The sequence below is a fragment of the Miscanthus floridulus genome, chromosome 15 (assembly GCF_019320115.1).
Source record: "Miscanthus floridulus cultivar M001 chromosome 15, ASM1932011v1, whole genome shotgun sequence".
Classification (NCBI taxonomy): Eukaryota; Viridiplantae; Streptophyta; class Magnoliopsida; order Poales; family Poaceae; genus Miscanthus; species Miscanthus floridulus.
Genome location: NC_089594.1, coordinates 64,475,949 through 64,496,737, shown reverse-complemented (window position 1 = coordinate 64,496,737; position 20,789 = coordinate 64,475,949). Strand labels below are relative to the sequence as shown.

General features: G+C 42.2%; 1 protein-coding gene across 2 annotated transcripts; it reads right to left on the bottom strand.

Annotated features, from left to right (window-relative positions):
* Positions 1 to 5,425: 5,425 nt before the first annotated feature.
* LOC136506707 (uncharacterized) lies at positions 5,426 to 13,195 on the bottom strand. 2 transcript variants are annotated; one of them, XM_066501601.1, is made up of 27 exons: positions 13,006 to 13,195; positions 12,809 to 12,916; positions 11,855 to 11,971; positions 11,623 to 11,763; positions 11,379 to 11,457; positions 11,140 to 11,290; positions 10,803 to 10,921; positions 10,569 to 10,660; positions 10,330 to 10,441; positions 10,196 to 10,244; positions 9,555 to 9,703; positions 9,408 to 9,475; positions 9,154 to 9,315; positions 8,852 to 8,911; positions 8,560 to 8,688; positions 8,378 to 8,467; positions 7,916 to 8,006; positions 7,725 to 7,815; positions 7,584 to 7,653; positions 7,331 to 7,510; positions 7,109 to 7,231; positions 6,887 to 6,970; positions 6,625 to 6,809; positions 6,409 to 6,547; positions 6,273 to 6,332; positions 6,071 to 6,175; positions 5,426 to 5,948 (listed from the first exon to the last, which is right to left on the bottom strand). In XM_066501601.1, exons 1-27 carry the CDS (start codon positions 13,111 to 13,113, stop codon positions 5,817 to 5,819), a joined length of 2,994 nt encoding a protein of 997 aa, XP_066357698.1. In that variant the 5' UTR covers positions 13,114 to 13,195; the 3' UTR covers positions 5,426 to 5,816. The 2 variants fall into 2 exon arrangements, with proteins under 2 accessions (XP_066357698.1, XP_066357699.1); XM_066501602.1 differs by having other exon boundaries at positions 10,330 to 10,438.
* Between the last annotated feature and the right edge of the window lie 7,594 nt (positions 13,196 to 20,789).

The following is a 20,789-nucleotide window of genomic DNA, read 5'->3' as shown; positions in this document are numbered from 1 at the left end:
TAAAACACTTGCAACATATATGTGAAACATATGCAACATCCAGATAAAATATTGTTGCAACGTACGTCTGAAAAAAAACAGATGAAACATTGAGAACAAACATTGCATCATACGTGTACAAACATTGCAACATATGAAAATATCCCGATCTACTTTTGCAACATCCATATAAAACACTTGCAACATATCTTAAAATATCTACAACACTTGAAATAGACACTTTCAACACGCACTTTCAAGTGCAACGTCTACTTGCTGCTTATAAAATGGAGACTTGCCGGCATGTGGAGTTCATCGGTGTCAGCCGCGCCATCGCCACCATCGACTAGCACCACCATCAACTCTCTCCTTTTTCCCAAGTGAACCGTGCTCACACTTGAAACTTAACCATATGACTTTATGAGATCTAGCTAATTTTAAAGAAGTATTGGCAAGTAAACAGCATGTTAGTGCAACATCAATGTTTTTTTTCCCTATTATGTTCTTAACTCTTCTAATTATGATTTTACCCTTATTATTTAACTTTATCATTTTGTCTCTAATTTTTTTCCAAAACAAAGGCGGACTTCATCCATGTTAATGTTAGTTTAGCTAAAACGACTAGTTTTTCTATGTGAACTTTTCCGAAGTTTTTTGGTACCCTGTAGTTTTGGCATCAAATATTTGAACAACATTTCTAAAGAATTTTTGCACTAAAATTTATAAATATTCCAATTCTAAGCAAAGTTTAATAAGTTTCACATGCTTAATCAACCACCAGCAGGAGTTAGTATATGGTAGGGGTTAGTATCGTGTTTTAATTTTTTTTTTCTTTTTTTTCTTTAATTCAATTATTCGACCTTCGAGTTAACAATGTCTAGAACATGGATGAATATTGCTTTAGATTCAAAAAACAATAATAAAATCATAAAGTTAAGAAATGAACACCAATCTTTTCTTTGGTCACCCCTTACAGTCATCTGTGATTTAAACTAGTATTCACATTAATAAGCCCCATGATAAGGTTTACTCACTCCATTCTCTTTTAAATGGCACAACTTAACATGACATGTTCTCCCAAATTACACTTTTACCATCTATTTATTTTTATTATTTATACTTATAAGCTTATGATAATTGGATAGTACATTTAATTACAAATCTAACTATATCAAGTTTATGTTATAATAATTTAAAATTGTTATTCAAACTATCGGTCAAAGATCTCGAAGTTTGAATCTTTATATACGTCGTGCGTATGTACCTTATAAAAGAGAACATAGGTAGTAATAAAACACGGATCACATAGGCTAGTAATAATGTTGCAGTCAATCAACTTTTCATGTCACAAATCGGACAAAACGTTGTTTTTTTTTTAGAGAACCAGTTTCTGTTTGGTAGGGATTGTATTATCTCCGGAGATTTTTTTTTTAAAAAACTACAGGGCCTCAATGGGCTTGGATTCCTTAGAATATATTTTGAATTGAAGCAGATCCGCTGTGGTAATTTACTGCCGCTTCTGCTCCAGAGGGGTGGGCGGGGGATTGGGGTCTGTTCGGTTAGTATTAAAGCTGACTGATAAGCTGGCTGAAGTTGTTTTGTTATGAGAGAAAAATACTGTATATTCTAGCTAATAAGCCGGCTGATAAGTTCAAGCCGAACTGGTGGGATGAACAGATCAACACCCATGTTATTTATTTCTAACATGTCATCCTTGATGGGTAATTAACCGAAGCAAGAAATCCTAGCACCCAACAAAAAGCCTGGTGCCTCCAGATTCGAGGGAAAGGAGTTCTTTCTAACAAACTTAGTCCATCACGCACGTCCTTGCACGCGTAGTATATTAGGATGATTATCATATATAGATGTAGAATTTTTGTTGGCAAAAAATTTGTTTCTCTTTATGGAACATACACACATACAAAAACTACAGAAATTGGCTCGAGCTTTTCCATGTAATAGATAAACTTAGGTTAAGTTTCCCTCGTGTAGACATGAATCAATGAAGAGCCGCTTGAAGGACAACTGTAAGAACATTAACTCATCATCCATCATTAATATTGTGCTAAACTGTTGTACAACTGAAAAGGTACCTAAATGGAAAAAGGAAGTTTCAACTTTTGCCAATGCTAAACATATGAGTACATTAATGCTGGATGGCTTCGCAGATGTCTTTTAAAAATATGCAGCACCTTTGGCACGGTGTTAGTGTCGGTGCAAGATCTATAGGTGCATGGTTTGTTCCATGGTGGCCGCCGAGAGTCTCCATGAGCGTGTCGTTTTCCTTGGTTGCCAGGTAGAGGCATCCGGCTGTGCGTGCTGTGGTGGTCGCCGGCGTCGGCCGCTAGGGTTGTTGGCCGTACTGCCGTGACGATGCTCGTGACCGGCAAGGTCATTGGCGCGGATCAGCTAGTGGGTCACGTGCGGTCTCTTGCTTCTCCTCGAAGACCTCACGTGGACACATATGCTACCGTGTCTAAGGGGGTGTTTGGATCCAGCTATTAAAATTTAGGATGTGTGTCAGGAGCCTAGTTAATTGGACTGGACCAGACCGACGACTTAGGGGGAGCTTAGTTTATCTATTATATTTGGTTTTTATGTGTGATACACTATTATGCATTCGTGTGTTTACTTTTATGCATCAAACTATATTTATGTGAGCGATATCTACGTGATCGTGATATGTGACTTGTGTGCTCTCTACTTTGAATCATTTATATGTCATATCACTTGTGTTATGCTCATTTGCTTTGCTTCCGCGTTTTACTCCGATGCAAATGAGCTTTATCATTTGTACTCTTCCTTATTTCATATCTTTTGAGTACATCATGTTGGCTTGGGTCATATAAGCTTGCCTAACAATTTTGTTCTTATTGTCAAAAGCTTATATGAACCAAGCATGTTAAAAACCTCATCTCTTTAACATACTCGAGGTGGTATTGTCATCAATCACAAAAAATGGGGAGATTGAAAGTATCTAGGCCCCTAGTTGGGTTTCGGTGATTAATGACAATACGTGATTATTGTGACTAACGTGTGTTTTGCAGAGGCAATTAAGTTAGGTCACGATAATGGAGATCGATCGGGCTATCATGGTGGTCATGCCCCTACGATGGAAATCATTTTGGTTTTCAAAGGATGGACGACAAGGTTAAGGATAGACTAGTTCTAAGTGTCGTTTGGTGTTGAGGAGGCACTTAGAGTAGTTTAGGACTTTGTTTTTCCTTTGTCCGTACTATTAAGGGGGATATGGATGGGTAGCTTGACCTAGGTGAGTCTAGTGAGTTAGGTGTGGTGCACACTTGCTAAATCTAGCACTAGGTAGCTTCTAAAAAGCCCTTAGATCCATTGGAGCAAACTTTATTCATGTATGATCGAGAGTTGGAAGGGAATGGAGGGTCAAATGCTGATCGGACGCTGGTTTCGGAGTGACCGGACGCTGGCGCAAAGTCCGATCAGTTCAATTGATCAAGGTGAAATCGCCTGAACGCGACCGAACGCTGAGAGGTGAGTGATCGGACGCTGGGTGCCAGCTTTCGATCGACTCTAGTAAGGTTCCAGAGAGGGAAAATCGTGACCGGACGCGTTCGGTCAGTGCTGACCAGCGTCCGATCACATCTTAAACACTGGAGTTCGGGGAGAACTGACCGGAGCGTCCGGTCAACATGACCAGAGCGTCCGATCACCCCGCAGAGGCACATAACGGTTCGTTTTTCAACCAAGGTTATAAATATTTCCTCCATTCGTGTGAGGGGGTACTTTTGCTCATTCCAACAGCTGAGAAACACCTTTGAGAGTGCCAAGAAGAGTAAGGTCCTAGTGAGGTGATTGAGATTTGAGAATCCCAAAGAGAGCCCTCGTTAGTGAAAGCAAGAGTAGCAAAGTGTGCAACCACCCTTCTCATTAGGCTTGTCGTGATCAAGTGAGTTCTGGCTTATTACTCTTGGTGATCGCCATCACCTAGACGGCTTGGTGGTGATTGGGAGCTTGGTGATCATTCGGTGGAGCTTGTGGATGACCCAACTCAAGTTGTGAGCGGTTGTGGGTGATTCACCGCGACGGAGTGTCGAAGAATCAACCCGTAGAGTGCACTTGATCCTTGCGCGGATCAAGGGGGAGCTACACCCTTGCGCGGGTGCTCCAACGAGAACTAGTGGGGAGTGGCGACTCTCCGATACCTCGGTAAAACATCGCCGTGTGGGAATGGGGATGGGAGCGGAACGCGCCGCGGCGGCCCGTGGGATCCAGCGGGTCGCACGGGGGGTGGGGGCTATGGTTGCGACTTTCCGTTTTTAGAGCGACTTGCGCGCGGACGGGAGGCGGGGATCGCAGGGGGAGAAGCGAGGCGACCCCAAACAAACGTCGCACCAAAAAATTATCTTAGTTTTATTTTTTTTAGTCATAGGAGATTGATTGAACTGGGGATTATCGTTCGCGTGCATTTTTTTCGCAATGCAACTTGAGTTGAGTGAGGACATGTGCTCCCTACTCGGCTTAATTTGGGTCCAGCATGTCGATTTAGAGCCTTTTTTGGCAGGGCTCTTGAAATAGAGAGACTCGACTCTAGCTCTAGCAGGACCTACACCAACCGCACATTCTCAAAATAGTGTTTTGTTCATTGATTGGTAACGTAAACGTAGACGGTAAACACAGAGTGAATTTGTTTATAGGGGAAATGAAGATTTGTCGCCAAGTTGGTGTTTCCTTCGCTGCCCTGCTATATATAGTAGATCCACATTCACACTTACTGCCACGGGCTGAGCTCGCCGCTAGATCTGGACCAGCCGTCCTTGCTCGCGAGATTGGCTCCCTTCGTCAGCCGAATGGTCGGTTCGCAGGGCCAGGAAGCCAATTGTAGTCACCAGGTGTGTGTGATTATAAGACAATGCTTGAGGTTGACTAGACTTTGCGATTCTGTAAATAAAACCCAAGAATGTGGTGCCTCCTGCTACCGTACATCCAACTTTGTGTTAACTATCATCATTTCAATCTCACCTTCCGAATCCATAGCTTAGTGCCTGTTTAGTTCCCAAAATTTTGCAAAATTTTTCAAGATTCCCCGTCACATCGAATCTTTGGATGCATGCATGAAGCGTTAAATATAAATAAAAAATAAAACTAATTACACAGTTTAGACGAAATTCACGAGACGAATCTTTTAAGCCTAATTAGACTATGATTGGACACCAATTGCCAAATAACAACGAAAGTACTACAGTACCATTTCCCAAAAAAAATCACCAACTAAACAAGGCCTCAGCTACAGATGCTCTTGTTCATCTGGAGCAGGTTTCAACTTTGGCATCCATACCGCGGTTACCCATTATCAGAAATTACAGCTAATTTCGTAGGCAAGCAGCAGCTCAGAGTTGTTAAGTACAACAAAATATATTATAAGATATTGCCATTATATATAACCAGGCTATCTCTGCAGCAATCAATCAAATTGACACCAATTCACGGCTATCTCTAATTCATATTATCTTTTCTTTACATGTAAGGCCTATCCCGAATTGCAGAATAGTTTTATACAAAGAAAAAAAAAAGAATTTGCAGAATAGTTAAAAGGGTGTAAGAAGATGGTATGGGGCAACGACTACAGATCTCAGTTACAACAGCAAAAAAATCATATCAATCCTCTGACTCCAGATACGAGTACTTCATTAGGCAATCTAACTAATTACAGGGGAGTGTGTCAGGCGATGGCAGCTGTATGTTGGAGCAGGAAAAAACCCTGACCTATTCAGGATCAGGAATGGCTACTTGTGAGGACATGCCTGTTTGGCAAGTATAAAGCAACTGTACAGATGCTGCTGTTTCTCTATATTCAAGTTCAGCTACATGAAGTATGTGGACTGTTGTGTCGGTAGAGTCTTCTTCTTTCTCGACCCGCTGCCGCTTCCAAACTCATCATTCCACTCAGAAATTTGGGCCATGGTTTTTGAATCAGATGGAAAGCTAGCACACACCTACAGTGAAAAGCACAACTGATTATCATGTGCTTATAACATGTGCTAAGGGAAAAGGTAATCTTAACAGCAGAAGTGCCCATAGCATGCCAGAAATAGGTAGGAATTAACTATTCCTTCACCTGTCCAAGCGCAAATTTCAAGTCATCCATTCCAAGTGGGCGAATGTCCTTCTTTCCATACAACGGAGGCTCAGGTCTACCTTCAGCTATTGCCAGACTCTTCTCCTGTATCAAACAAATGATATTTTAGCGCTACCAAGAGACAGAGATGGTGTGAGATGCATCAAAGCGGCTAAACCATAGATGGAGGTTCTGGGCACACCTTCTTTTCCTTCTCAATAATTTCACGAATGGGACGATGTGCCGCAGTTACACAGAGATTCTGCAGGGAAGGGATCATTATGATAAGTTTGCAATCCCTTCACATTTCTGAAGAGTCTTAAGGCACAGCAACATACCTTCAAGTCACTTCCTGAATATCCATCAGCCATTTTGGCAATTGATTCAAGATCCACATCTGGTTCTAATGTTTCTTTGGATAGTATTACTTTCAAAATCTTTTCTCTATTTGACTTGTCAGGAAGGCTCACCATTAATCTGCCAGTAAGACATGGTGCAAAGAGTTAAGGAATGGATACAAAATCAGTCTAGTTCAGGGGATCATAAAAGCTTACCTGCGAGGAAACCTTCGAATAACAGCATCATCAAGGTCAAATGGCCTATTTGTGGCTCCAAGAACGATTACGCGTTCTTGCTCTTTAGTATGCAAACCATCCCAATGTATCATAAATTCATTTTTCATCTTGCGCGTTGCCTCATGCTCCCTTGGTCCTCCCCTTATTCCTAGCAAACTGTCAACCTGTTATTAAAGGAAAAGACACAGTTGTGAGTGCAAAACACAGAATAAAACAATGGACAACCCATTTGCTTGCACACCTCATCAACAAATATTACTGCAGGAGATAGTTTACTAGCTAGAGAAAAAATGGCCTTGACGTATTTCTCTTGATCTCCAACCCACTGAACAAAAAAAATAAAATTGTCATCAGATTTAACGGAACATCTTCTGACCAAAAAATAGCACCCAGAACCGAGTTTCTGCACCCCCCCCCCCCCCCCCCTCCAATGCGAATACCAACTGTTTCTGTTGAATAGTACCTTTGAGGTAATGCTTGACATTGATACATTGATAAAGTTTGCACCTGCCTCAGTTGCTACTGCTTTTGCAAGCAATGTTTTACCTGTTCCAGGAGGTCCAAAGAGCAGTATTCCCCTCACAGGCTGCCAGAAAGAAATGCATTGGTAGTACTTCCAAATGTAACTGATAGTTAGTAGGCAAATATGTCGGGCCACTTTGCTCTTTTAAAATTAGGCGAGCACCTTCGTTAGCTGCCCTTTGCTGTACAATTCAGATCTTTGCAGAGGGAGCATTATCAATTCCCTCAGTGTATCTTTCAAATTGTCCAGGGCTCCAATGTTCGCAAAGGTAACTCCAGTGTCATTAGGTGAGATAATATTTGATAGAAGATTTTTCTCAAATTTATTCTCTGTGACCACATCCTGAAAAAACGACTTGCATGAATTTGAGTATCAGGGACTTGTAACCAGATATATATAGAGATGGAGGGGTCACCATTAGTGCATTCTTTGATCTCTTAGCTCCACTCTGTGCAATCTGTAACATACTGAATCCATGCTTGAGCCTGTATCCACAATGCTACTTAGCATTCCACAGAAGGATCAATTGATGTTTATATTAGCATCGTATTTTTACCTTTCGATTGGAAGTACCCATTTGCCATCATTTGGGGGTTCACTGTCATGAAGGTGATAACTAATAGCATATCCAACAATCTTTTCCAAATCTGAAGTAAATCAAAACAATATATATTTTTTTACAATAGTGTTATTATTGAAATGAAAAGGATGAAAGAATTGGTCCATGAGAAGGTAGAAACACCTTACTTTCATTAGTTAGTAATTGATCTTTGATAGGTAATTCTTGAAGATCATTGCATTCAATTTCATTGCATTCAATTCCGCTGCTGATCAGAAACTACAATGACGAAACATTGTAAGAGACATAACATTTGTTCGGGAGGTTCACACTTCAGATCAGGGTGGAATGAACAGCTGAAGATGTGGCCATAAAAGGTATTGACCTATCAGGGACTAGCATTCTAGCAAGTATTGCTTCAAATTTCAAGGCCATTTCCATGATGATATTATAGAAGAAAGCTAATAAGGAAATAAATTTCAAGTGCATATAACATTAAAAAAGGAATATACAACTCGAATAAAGTATGAAGTATCAATGTATCATAAAATTCTATTTCAGAATCACTTAAGTGTGATGGTACACATAGTTTACATTCCAATAAAATGTTCCAGCCAAATGTTTAAGCGTATACCTTAATTGCAGCTTACCTTACGAATATTAAGAATATTGGCTTTAGCTCTAAGGGTTTCAGTATCACAATCTAGTTGTTTCTTGAAATCAGATAGCTGTGCTTCATTCTGCCCAAAAAACGTATATAAAAATCTCCAGGTTAAACAAAGTACCATCAACATGCACAATGTGTAACATAAGTGCCTAAGGATGACAATACCTGGGGAAGTTTAATGCAAATTTTATTAGGGAAAAGATTATTTAGATGCTCCATTGACTTGGTAGGACATTTGCTTCTGTCTTTCAAGGAATCCATTGGCTTGGTAGGAAATTTGCTTGGGAAGGTTTCCTGCATTTTTTAAACATGCATTAAAAAACGGATCAAACATAATTGATATTGTACCACTAAATGCAAAAAAAAACTATAGCAGGCTTAAAAATATTAACTGTTGCATGTCAAGAAATTTTATAGACCCACAGAAAAATAATATGCAAACGGATGAAAATGTTACCATAATAATATCAAGCAGTGTCTGGATGTCACTAGGAAGCCCCGGAACTCCAGGATGAGACTAGAAAACAGTACAGAGCACTCTGTTACTGTTAACATTTTTCACAGAAATAGGGAAAGCATGGAAATATAACTTCACACCGACTTGTTACTTCAATGATAATTCAAGGACAAATAACCTTTCAGGGACAGCCTACATGTAAGCATTTTGTCCAACTCTAACCCAAACATGCTTCATCCTTTATGTCTTGACAACTTCTAATCCAAATTTCATTTTGTTCCCTAATAGGTGCACAAGTATACCTGATCCTTGCGGTTCTCTGCATGAATCTGAGACCCAATTATCAGAACACCAGCAGGAAGTTCACTTAGTGATGTATGCAATTCTCTACATTCGGTGAATGATTTCTCAACATCCTTGAGTAACACAATCAAACTACTGCTTTTGCTTTCTTCTGAAATGACCTGAAAGGCATTGAAAACCAAAACCATGTTGTTACAGGCAGTTATAAGGGAAAAAAAGTGTAGTGAGGATGATCGCCTATAACAGCCATTACCTCAATTAACTTTCCTAAAGCAATGCTATCAACTCCTCCACCAGAAGAGTCTGGCCGAAGCTCCAAAGCTGAAGAAATGTTGAAAACTTATCTCACATAAGATTACCACAATATACATTGCTTAAGAAGTTCAGAGTTCAGACTAACCATGACAAAAGAAGCCATGATTTTCCTCGCATAAACCTCCAAGATCATTACCATCAGTTACAGGATTGCTAAATCTAACTCCAACTTTGGAGGACCGGTTTTTTCCAAAAGCAAGCACCACTTTGCCTCGAGAACCACAAGAAGGGCCCCTGTGAATCAACCAAACGACTCATCAGAATGTGAAAGAAATGTATCTCAGCAACAAAATAATCACATGACCACCACAACAAAAAGATTAATCAGTGTCAACAAAAAAGATTAATCAATATCTAACTACATCAAGTCCTCTCTGATTTCAATTCAAGTTCATGTAACTCAAATTCGGAAATCATACACTCAAAAAGATATTTAGTCAGAAGAAACGCCATTTTGAGTCTGTAAAATGCTATTGCTTCATAAATATGTTCCTTCCACTGATACTAGAATAAGGTTGAAAGATATCCTCATTTCAAGTCTGTCAAAGCTCAAGAACACAAGGGGTTCCAACATTCACTGTCTGGGTCATACAAATTAACTCCACTTCATAACTCCACTTCAGAACACATCTGGCAAAATGCAATCACAAAAAATCCAAAGAGATCTAAGACACACCATTGCTAAGTTAAAATGAAACATGAAAGCATAGCTCTCAACAAAAATACCTTGGTGCCAGATTTAATGAACTAGTACCAGTATACTCTACCCAATCACCTGCATAAGAAAAAAGATGTAAAGGTTCAATTAAAGAAAGAGTTAAATGTTAATATAGAAAAATAAAGAAACGGGCAACAAAAACCTTCTTCGAAAGTGTGTCTGTTGGATGTCCCCACAATATCATCTCCTGAACTAGAAGGTGCAACATCCCTCCGGACATCCTTTATGGACTCTCCAATCTTAGAAGACGTCTGCTAGAATATTATCTCTTAATCAATAATATGTATGTTTCTGCTTACATATTGAGGAGTTGAAAACTTGAAAAGTTTGGTAAAATTTTGAACTGTGTATATCAGTAAAGGGAGCTCATGTAGAACTTACACCACACAGCATAAGAGAATCAAGTATCAGAAGTCTAGCATCAAAACGCTTTGCAAGTGCCTTTATCAATCTTTCCTGGTAAATTTCAGACCCTAGAAGCAAGTTTTTGCCAAATAGTTAGAGACATACAGAAAAGCAAACACCAAGAAATTGCCAGCTAGGCATAACAATGTGTGTAACACAGCTCCGTGACATTATTTTGTCACAACAAAATAAAAAATTCATAAAAATTACCTGGTGGGCCAGATAACAGAATTCGCTGGTCTAAAGGTGAAAGTTTTGGTAAGAATTTCCTAGACTTCTTTTTCATGTGTATGAATGCAGATGATAAGAGTATCTCCTTTGTGCTCTCACTGCACGAAACGAGCACAGATTAATAAAAAAAGGTGGTATTTAGGACCAAGCCACCAAAACTATAGCAAAGGATAGATTGCTTTGGCCCAATTATTTTGGCAAAATACTGAAATCTGATGAACAAACAGAAAAAGAAAAAGTTCAGAGAAAAACTGGAAGATAACAGAGCTCTTAATGAAAATACACAAGACTGTATAATCTAGAACTAGCATATTACCTGAGATAATATGGGAAATTATCAAAGGTTACTTCAATATCCTTTGGGCTCAGAATCTCTTGTTTCAGTCCATCCTTAAAAGCTTGCCATCCGCTCGGAGGCAAAGAAGCTGATGGACTAGACCTGATGCAATCGCTCTGATTTTCAAGAGCTTCAAAATTCACCCAGTCAAGTCAACCTCAATTAAAGTTGGTCCTACAATATCCAAACTGATCATACGTAATTAATTGTAATCTTACCAGATCCGACTACCCTCTGGTTATTCTCTCCAGCCGATCCAGCAGTAACTTCATTACCCCTTAGAGGATGCTGAAAAATCTGCCAGCATGTTATGGATCACTCAAGATAGGAAGTCAAACTAACAAATCTGACTCATTGTATCATTGCTGAAGTACCTATTAGCATCCAAATCAATAGAGAATGGACAGAAGAATGAAATGGACATGTATGGTGTATGAACAAAATTTGATAATGTATGGATACATAGGCATGCTTGCCACATTGACCGAAAACAACTTCATCCCCTCCTATGAGGGGAACTTTGGAGTCTCTTCCAGTTTTTCTTTTATTTATTGCAACCTCACCATTTTTTCCCGTGACCTGTAACTCACATGAACCTCCTTGCTGGAAAATGAAAAAAAAAGACCAAGTTTATGCAAGAAGTCAACAAACATAACAAATAACTGCATTCTAACAAAGGAGAAGCATAAAGGACCTCAAGACGCCGCAATATGCATAGTTCTTGACTAACAGTTTGGTCATCCAACCATATGTCACTGTTTTTATCGTTACCAACAGAAATTTGGTTGCCAAAGATAGGAACATGGGGGGTCTGCAATCACAGATGGTTGATATTCAACATCAGTTAATATCAAATGAGCAATATGGCCTGATTAATTAAGGTAAATTAAAAAAACAAATGCACAAGTTACAAATAGACTGAGGAATGTTTTCAGCTGATTGATCACAAAATAAAAGAGGTAACTCAAAATTTATGAACCATGACGACAAAATTACAGGTTCTCACACATTTGAGATGCAGAAAGATCCCATGAAGATTAAATACAGACTTTCTTGCAGTCACCACACCGAGAAGAATATTTCAGACGTTCACCTACGTTTGACCTTCTACGAGTATGTTATAATAAAATCAGAAATGGTGGTTTAATAACTCCATTAGAACATGTCCTTGTCCTAAAAACCATTATGATCCCTACGAAAGAGAAACGACAACGGTACAACTTTCGGAATAATCCTAATACTCCAATCAAGGAATTCCTCCGGACCAAGAAACCACTGATAACTAACGGATTCCAAGAACATTCAAGAAACTGCACAGAATGTGGACACTGTTCTGCACCAGCAACCAGAAGTGCAGAACACGTGGACTTGATGCAAGGCGCTAAAAGTAAAAGCTAGAACCCAAAGACCACAAACAAACAAATTGCACAAATGCCGTACAGGTTCCCGAACCGATGCACAGAATGCATGTAGGCTCCGAAATGGCACAACGCAGACGACCAAACGGCAAGAACCGTGAAGAAGCCGCTTCAGATCAAGAATCCAGGGAAGAACCACCAGGAAGACCCGAAGAGCACAATACGGAATGTTGGCTGGCGCCCAAGTAAATGTCGAGAGTCAAACTGTCAAACCCAACACACGCACGCACCTGCGAGCACTGCGAAAGCAGCTTCGCCCACGGTTTGGGGCCCGAGCGCGTCCCCGCCGCCGGCGCCGCCCCAGCTTCGGGCGCGGAGGCCTCCGACGCCTTCTCCGCCTGCGATTCCAGTCCACGTCAGCTCCATCCAACCAATACCGTATTCCCGCTTTGCGCTTTGTGGAGGAGGAGGAGGAGCTCGAGTTCACCTTGCCGCGCTTGGTCGGCGAGAGCAGCAGGGAGGACGATGCCGCCGGGCGCTTCGCGCCGCGGCCGCGCTTCCCTCCACCTCTCCCTCCGCTGCGAGTCGTCACCATGGCGGCCGGCCGGCGACGAGGGCGGGGGGTTCGTTTCGCTTTCCGGCTTTCCGCAAAGGGAAAATTGGTTCTACAGCACTAAAAGAACTCTCCTTCTATAAAATACCATTGAAAAATATTCGTCACATAAAATATCACTGAAAGACATCACTGTTACCTCAATTTGGCATTCCGTCACAGTGGCACACTGACGTCGTGAAATCCACCTCCACAGTCTAGACGCCTGAAAGAAAAAAAAAATGCTCGGTCCTGCTCCTCCCAGCCTCCCGAGTTCGATGTGGAGTGCCAGCACCTGCTTATGCTCCTCCTCGCTGCCGGCGGCGGAAGCTAGGTGGATTTCCAAAGTTTCGTCGCTAGGTCACGGGAGATGGCCGCGACCACGAGGAGCGTGGCAAGCGACTTGTCTCGTCGTCTGGGTCGGCGTCCTCACGCTCGAAGCAGCCCGCACGGTGGCGTCAGCCTGAGCGGCGAGGCAAGGTGTGCGAAGGGAGGTAGCCTCGCTGCCGTCGGTGGAGGACAAGCTGAAGTCGTCGCCACTTGCCTGGCGCACGTGAGGTGGCCTTGAGGAGCGTGGCGAACGTGGTTGGCCTCGCGTTCGAGGCTGCCCACGCGGTGGCGTTGTCCTAGAGCTCGGAGCGCATGCAGGGAGGAAGAGCTTGCGCCCATGGCGATGAGCACCAGTGCGCTGTTGGCATGGTCCAGGCCCTGACACTCCACCTCCCCGACGCTCTCTTTTGACGCTCTCTTTTGTTCCATGGCAGTTCTCTATAGTCCGTGAGTCCATCTCGGAACTCCGCTGTCCTATCTGCTTCAACTAACTCGAGAACGAACGAGCTCGCAATAACTGAGAAGATCACAGCGTGAACAGTAGAGATTTTTGGTGTTGCTCAAGAAGCGCAATGTTTATGATGCTCTTATTTGTAGCTCGATCCTGTACAAGAGTGAAAGTTCATTATGGCTCCACTAACATGAGCACCTGACTCTAATATCCTGAAGATTTGGACTCGATCACAATACATGATTACACGACGCTTGCTAACATGCTAACTGACTAAACTAAAACACCTGCAACTAAAGACTTGCACTGACCAAACTAACACCACAGCTAGGATTACATCATTTACTGTCCGTTGGCAGACTGGCAGGGCTTTGCGCCCGGTGGCTTCGTTGTGCACTCGTGCGCCCCCACGCAGCCGTGCTGTGGAGCTCGCGCCGGGCGGCTGCATCGCCCGCACATGGCCGGTGCTCGCTCCCAGAAAAGCCTGCGCGCTGCAGACGGCTGGCGCTTACACTCGGCGGAGCACGTGTGCTGCAGAGCTCGTGCCCCGTGGTCTGAGGGCTAAAGGCCCACGCACATAGAAGCTCGTCCATGTCCATGGCCGCGGTAGCAGCAGCCCACAGGCACCTCAAAGCACCACTGCCCCACCCCCGTCCACGATTCACACCTAGCTCTTAGAGCCTCGCGCCGTCGATTTCCTCTTAGAGCTTCGCGGCGTCGCCACTCGTGGCAAGCTTCAGGACCCTGACGCTAGCGCCACTTGCAGCAAGAATGAGAGGGAGTTGTATAACAGAGCTCAGTATGGGATGAAAGGAGGATGGAGCAATCACGGTGTGATCTCCAAATGTGACGGAATGCTAGATCTAGTTAACGGGATATCCTTTCAATGGTATTTTAAGTGACGGATATCTTTCGATGGCATTTTATGGAAGCGGAGTTCTTTCGGTGCTATAGAACCAATTTTCCCTTCCGCAAAAGGCAAGGGAACGGAATGGAAGCCGAAGCCGAAGCAGAAGCCTCCGTATATGAAGCCTCCGTTCTGTTTTTTTTTATTATGGGGGGGAAAATGGAAAGATGGCGGAGCCTGTGGGGTTTTAATTTTATTGAGAGGTGTTGGCCCACCTGTCAGCTTCATATACGTCGCAAGCTTTCGCTTTCTTTAGAGGGGATACCGGATACGGATTGGATTCTCTGTTCGTGTTTGTGAGTTTGTGACCCTTTTGTGGTAGTTCTTTTTTTTTTTGAAACTTTTTGTGGTAGTCTGCTACTAGTGTACTTCCCATTATTTATCACAAGCCTGGTGTTTGACCAATTTGAATCTTTTGGTCATGTGCACACTTAACACTTTTTTTTTTGAAGGGAGATGCTTGCGCCCGGACTTGCAGTGCCCAGGACATTTTTGGACGCAGCTCCCCACCAGCCAACAGTTAAGCGATTTCACCAAACGTGCACCGGTGTCGCAGCCCACCAACGGAAGTCCAATCTTAGGTTGCTCGAAGCGGTATCCCCGCCTAGCTCGTGTAACAGAGAAGGGGAGAGCGTGTGCTCGCATCCGCGTAGCCATCCCCCGGCAGTAGGAGAGGAGGAAGATGCAATATCTGATCGACTTTTGAAACTTCCAGATGCAACACTTACAACATACGTATGAAAACAGATGAAACACTTAAAACATGCGTTTGAAACATTTGCAAAGCACACTTAAAAAACATTCGAAACCATTGTAAACATACACAACATCTAGATAAAATACTTGCAACATATATGTGAAGCATATGTAACATTCAGATAAAACATTGTTGCCACGTACGTCTGAAAAAACAGATAAAACATTGAGAACAGACATTTGCATCATACGTGTACAAACATTGCAATATATGAAATATCCCGATCTACTTTTGCAACATCCATACGAAATACTTACAACATATCTTTAAAACATCTACAACACTTGAAATAGACACTTCCAACACGCACTTTCAAGTGCAATATCTACTTGCTGCTTACGAAATAGAGGCTCGCCGGTGTGTGGAGTTCACCGGTGGCTGATGCGCCATCGCCACCATCGACTAGCACCACCATCGACTAGATCGGTGCTGCAGTCCCCACGACCACCGGATTTCTCGCCGTGCAACGGATCTGGTGGAAGGAGCAGTGAGGCAGAGTGGGCGGAGGCGCGCGACGCGCGATGTGGGCGAGTGGCCACCCCGCCGTGGGCTGCGCCGCACGTCTGGGCCACCGCCGGGGCGGTCGTGCGCAGCGCGTGGAGGTGGTTGCGCTTTGGGCCTCCCGCTGTGCCGCCATGTCGGGAGAGAGGTAGAGAGAGATGAAGGAGAGGCTAGGGCGGGGACGTAGGTAGTGCGGAGCCAGTGGCGTCGACCAGCGAGGGTGGGGCGGCGGCGCTGCCTGCAGCGGCCGCGGATACGAAGCAGAGTGCGTGTAGATGGTTTCTTTTCCTTTTTTGGGGGGATGCAAGCGAGCAGCGCAAGCGGTGCCTTGCGATGTGGGTGAGCGGCATGAGCGGGTTGGTCCGGACGGACGGACAGATGCCCGGGTCTAATCATTATCGTTTTTGGAAACGTTCTCCTTTTTGCCATGTGAACCTTGCTCACACTTGAAACTTAACCATATGAGTTTATGAGATCTAGCTAATTTTAAAGAAGTATTGGCAAGTAAACAGCATTTTGGTGCAACATCATTGTTTTTTTCCCTGTTATGTTCTTAACTCTTCCAATTATGATTTTATCCTTATTATTTAACTTTATCATTTTGTCTCTATTTTTTCCAAAACAAAGGCGGACTTCATCCATGTTAATGTTAGTTTAGCTAAAAAGACTAGTTTTTCTATGTGAACTTTTCCGAAGTTTTTTGGTACCCTGTAGTTTTGGCATCAAATATTTGAACAACATTTCTAAAGAATTTTTTATAGTAAAATTTATAAATTCCAATTCTAAGCAAAGTTTAATAAGTTTCACATGCTTAATCAACCACCAGCAGGAGTTAATATAAGGTAGGTGTTGACAACCAAAAAAGTCCATTTTATGAAGTTGTCAAAATGTGAAATGGACTTCACCATTGCGTTCCTCTCGTCGAGACGGTCAAAAAAACATATATGAAACGTCTAATTCGAAATCCAGATGAAGAAGTTATGCCCTCGAAAAGATGCCACGTTATCGGGAGTTCCGACCCAAATCGGGACTTTCGACTGTCGAAAGTTCTGACGGGTGTCAAAACTTCTGGGAAGCCTGAAGAAATCTTCTCAAGTGTCTGGGGTTATCCCTACGTCAAGAGTTCCGACAACAGTCGGAAGTTCCGACTGTCGGGAGTTCCGACCCAAGTCGGGACTTCCGACATACCTAACAGAAAATCCTATTTGGATCTGGCCTTTTGGATTCCGATCCGAACTGTTCCAAACTCGTAGGAAACTTGGAAAATAAGGTTTGGAGAGGTTTCCTATTGGGATAAGACCAGCCCCCTCTATATATATAAAAGGATCATGGCCGATTGAGTTCCCATCTATCCAATCGACAAACAAATCAATCTATTAACTCTACCCCCATCCCTTTTACCCTCTTCTCCAACCTCATGTTGTTCATCCTTTGATCCGACGACCAAGGATGGTGCCCTAGGCTTGCCGGCCGACCTAGGGCAACCCGACGACATCCTTGCCCTGACAGGGTCCCTCCTGGGCGAGAGCTTCGACGGTTTCTTTGCTAGTTTGCCTGAAAACTAGTCGGTTCTTTGTCACGTAAGCACATTAGTTATCCTTTGGTGGTTTGCTTGTAAACCTCTCCATTCTTCACCATGAAAGAGTGACATCCTCGCCACATTCTTTGGTCCATAGCGGCCCAGGCATCCAAGGCCCTATTGGTGTTTGATTCGGATCACTTCCGACATCAACACACTTTTTGGCGACTCCGCTGGGGACGATTGGTTCGGCTATCTCTTATAGCCGATCTCTCTAACCTAGCCTTACTCCTCGTTGATCTATCTTCTTGAGCTCACCATTACCGTTGCATCTGGCCCAAAAGGCCAATCACATCTGGTTTTGACCTCTTGTGATCTTGTTTGCTATTTTGCAACAAGTTGCGCTACTTATCAGAAAATTCAGCAAGGCGGTCAAGTTATAAATCATGAAGTACCAAGGTGTTGCATCACAATATTACTACAATCACCCTGAGGTACAACTTGCAAATGCATCTTATGATCCTAATAGTTATTTTGCAAGTTCTATGCGCTCTCATGTTGGTGTTGCTAGCTGTTATGATACTAGATATGTTACATCGGCTAATACTTTTGTTAATGCTCCTCATCATACACATCATAATTATGAATATTGTGGTCAAGAGCTGATGCATGTTGTAAATTCTTCGAGTTTTGATGCTACTAGCAACATACAACACGTAAATTGTTATTCATCGGCTATAAGTTCACAATATGTGGTTCCACCACAAGACATGCCAATGAATGAGAGAATTGACTATAATAATGCTAATTATTTAGCCAATTGCTCTAAAAATTCAGCACCATATGCCAATGCTCCTATTCAAAATTCAGCTCCATATGTTACTCCCAACTCAAGCCAAATTAATAAAAATTCAGCAAGGTGTTTAAGTGCTAATACTTATGATTCGGATTCACATGTTACTAGTAACCATAGCCGAATCAACAAAAATTCAGCACCTTATGCAAAGATCAATGCTCACAATTCGGCTTTGTATTTCGTTCATGACCATAGGTGAATTAGTGAAATTTTAGCATGGCATTCGAGTGCTAAAACTCGTGATTCGGCTCCACATATTGCTAATAATTGTAGCCGAATCAATAAAAATTCAGCAATGTGTGTACTTGCAAACAATCATGATTCGACTTTATTTGTTGCTCTCAAATCAAGCCGAATCGATGAAGATTTAGCCCATGCTAGGAATTCATATGGTTCATCTAAATGGAAGGTGCCCACTTATCATAGACCATACCCATTATGCTATGATTACTTGAAAACTCCTAATGGTTGGTGGGTACGTGATTTTTATGAATTTAATGGTGAAGATGATAAAACCACTATGGAACATATTAGTATATATCTCTCACAGCTGGATTTTGCCGGTAAAGAAGACTATATGAGAGTGCAAAATTTTCCTTTATCTCTCACCGGTATTGCCTTTGCATGGTTTACTTCTTTGCTGCAATGTACTATTGGTTCATGGTCTCAATTAGAGGAGCAATTCTATGAATATTTTGGAAAGACTAAAGAGAAAAGGCCGACCACAGTTGAGTCATCGGCTAAAAGAGGATTGCTAGTGGGCATGAAAGAAAGAATTGATTTGGATGTAAGCAAAGATTTGGCTACAAAAGCCGAACAATACAATATCCTTTCTAAATCAATCACATCTTAAAAAACAAGTCTTGCTACAGAAAAACATGGAAAATGCCATAAACCAGCTAGGCTTGATTTTTCATGAGCTAAAGGGGTTGTACACTTATCTAGTAATTACCACATCATTGATGGAGATCAAGCCCCTACAAGCAACAAAGGAGGGCTGCTTGCCTGCTCAGAATTGGCTGAGCCGACTTCAAAGTCAGCTGAGCTGATTACTGCCTGCCTTGAGTTGGCTAGGCTGATTACCTCCATTGTCTTCCCTGAGTCAGCTAGGCCGACTTCCCAGTCAGCCAAGCCGACTGCCCCTGCTAGTGCCCAAGTCGGCCTAGCCGACTTCCAGTCGGCTAAGCCAACTTTCTCAGTCTTGACAGCTGCCGATGCATCTTCGGATGATTTAGCATCTATTGTTGATCATTCTCTAGAGATGAAGAGCAACATCATGCAAATCAAGGACGTGCACTTTTCCAACATGATCAACAAGGTAGAAAACACAAATATTTTGCTCAAATTCCAATCTAGTCATACTATTTCAATTTATGCATCTATTAGAGATATCCTTGCTAATTATTATAATAGACCGATTGAGAATGTTAATTTATTTGTTGATGACAAAATAAATTCAGATTCTATCGGCCAAGACATTGTTCCATATGGCAAAGCCGATAGTGGTAATTTGTCAAAGCTAAAGCTTCCTGTAAGCAATTGCAAAGGTGTGGCCGAATGGATTGATAATAAATCCGATCCATTCGTTTGCCTAGCTTTAAAGCCGACTCCACAAAAGAATCGGCTAAAGAAATCAAAGTACACCTTTAACTTTACTTTTTGTGATCATATCTTTGACGTCTTGCTCAAGAATAATTTTATTAGAATCATTGATCACAATGCTTTGCCATATGTTAAAAATTTAGAAGAGCTTACATATTACAAATGGCACAATTCTTCTAATCATAATACCTCTAGTTGCAATATGTTTCATCGAGTGATCCAATTGGCCATTGATAAAGGACGATTGAGATTTTCTGAAGCTCAACACATAGACCAATTAGATTCAATTGGTCTTGATGGCAAATAGGTTTTGAATCGACTTGTATTAGCCGATTCACTTAAAGCTCAAAGCTTGAACGCCCAAGAGAGAGATGTGGAGCCCTCAAGTGAAGGCAAGGTTGTTGTTGATGAATTGCAAATAGAAGATATTCTAGAGGACAACAAAGTTATCACAGTTCCATAAGACACTGGGGGGCAGCTGAAATCTCTCCAACCAAAGCAAAAGCTGATTGATCTCATTGAGTAAGGGGAATCGACTAAGGATCCTCCTTTGGAGCATGTCTGTCAAGATGGGGAGAAAGAGGATGCTCATAAAGCTAATGGAGGTAAAGGTCATGACAAACAAAGAAGTAAAAGGCCAAAACTCAGCTTCAAGGAACTTCTAGCTAAATATGAGAAGATAGGAGAAGCAAATGTCACCAAGCGGTCAAAGAAAGTTCATTCATCAAAATTGCCTCCAAAGCGTAAGTCTCAAGA

Coding starts and splice junctions, on each gene's coding strand:
- LOC136506707 (XM_066501601.1), bottom strand. CDS start 13,113: ATGGTGACGACTCGCAGCGGAGGGAGAGGTGGAGGGAAGCGCGGCCGC. Junction 11,291..11,378: donor CCAGAGGGTAGTCGGATCTG/GTAAGATTACAA, acceptor TGAATTTTGAAG/CTCTTGAAAATCAGAGCGAT. Junction 10,661..10,802: donor TCTGTTATCTGGCCCACCAG/GTAATTTTTATG, acceptor ACTTGCTTCTAG/GGTCTGAAATTTACCAGGAA.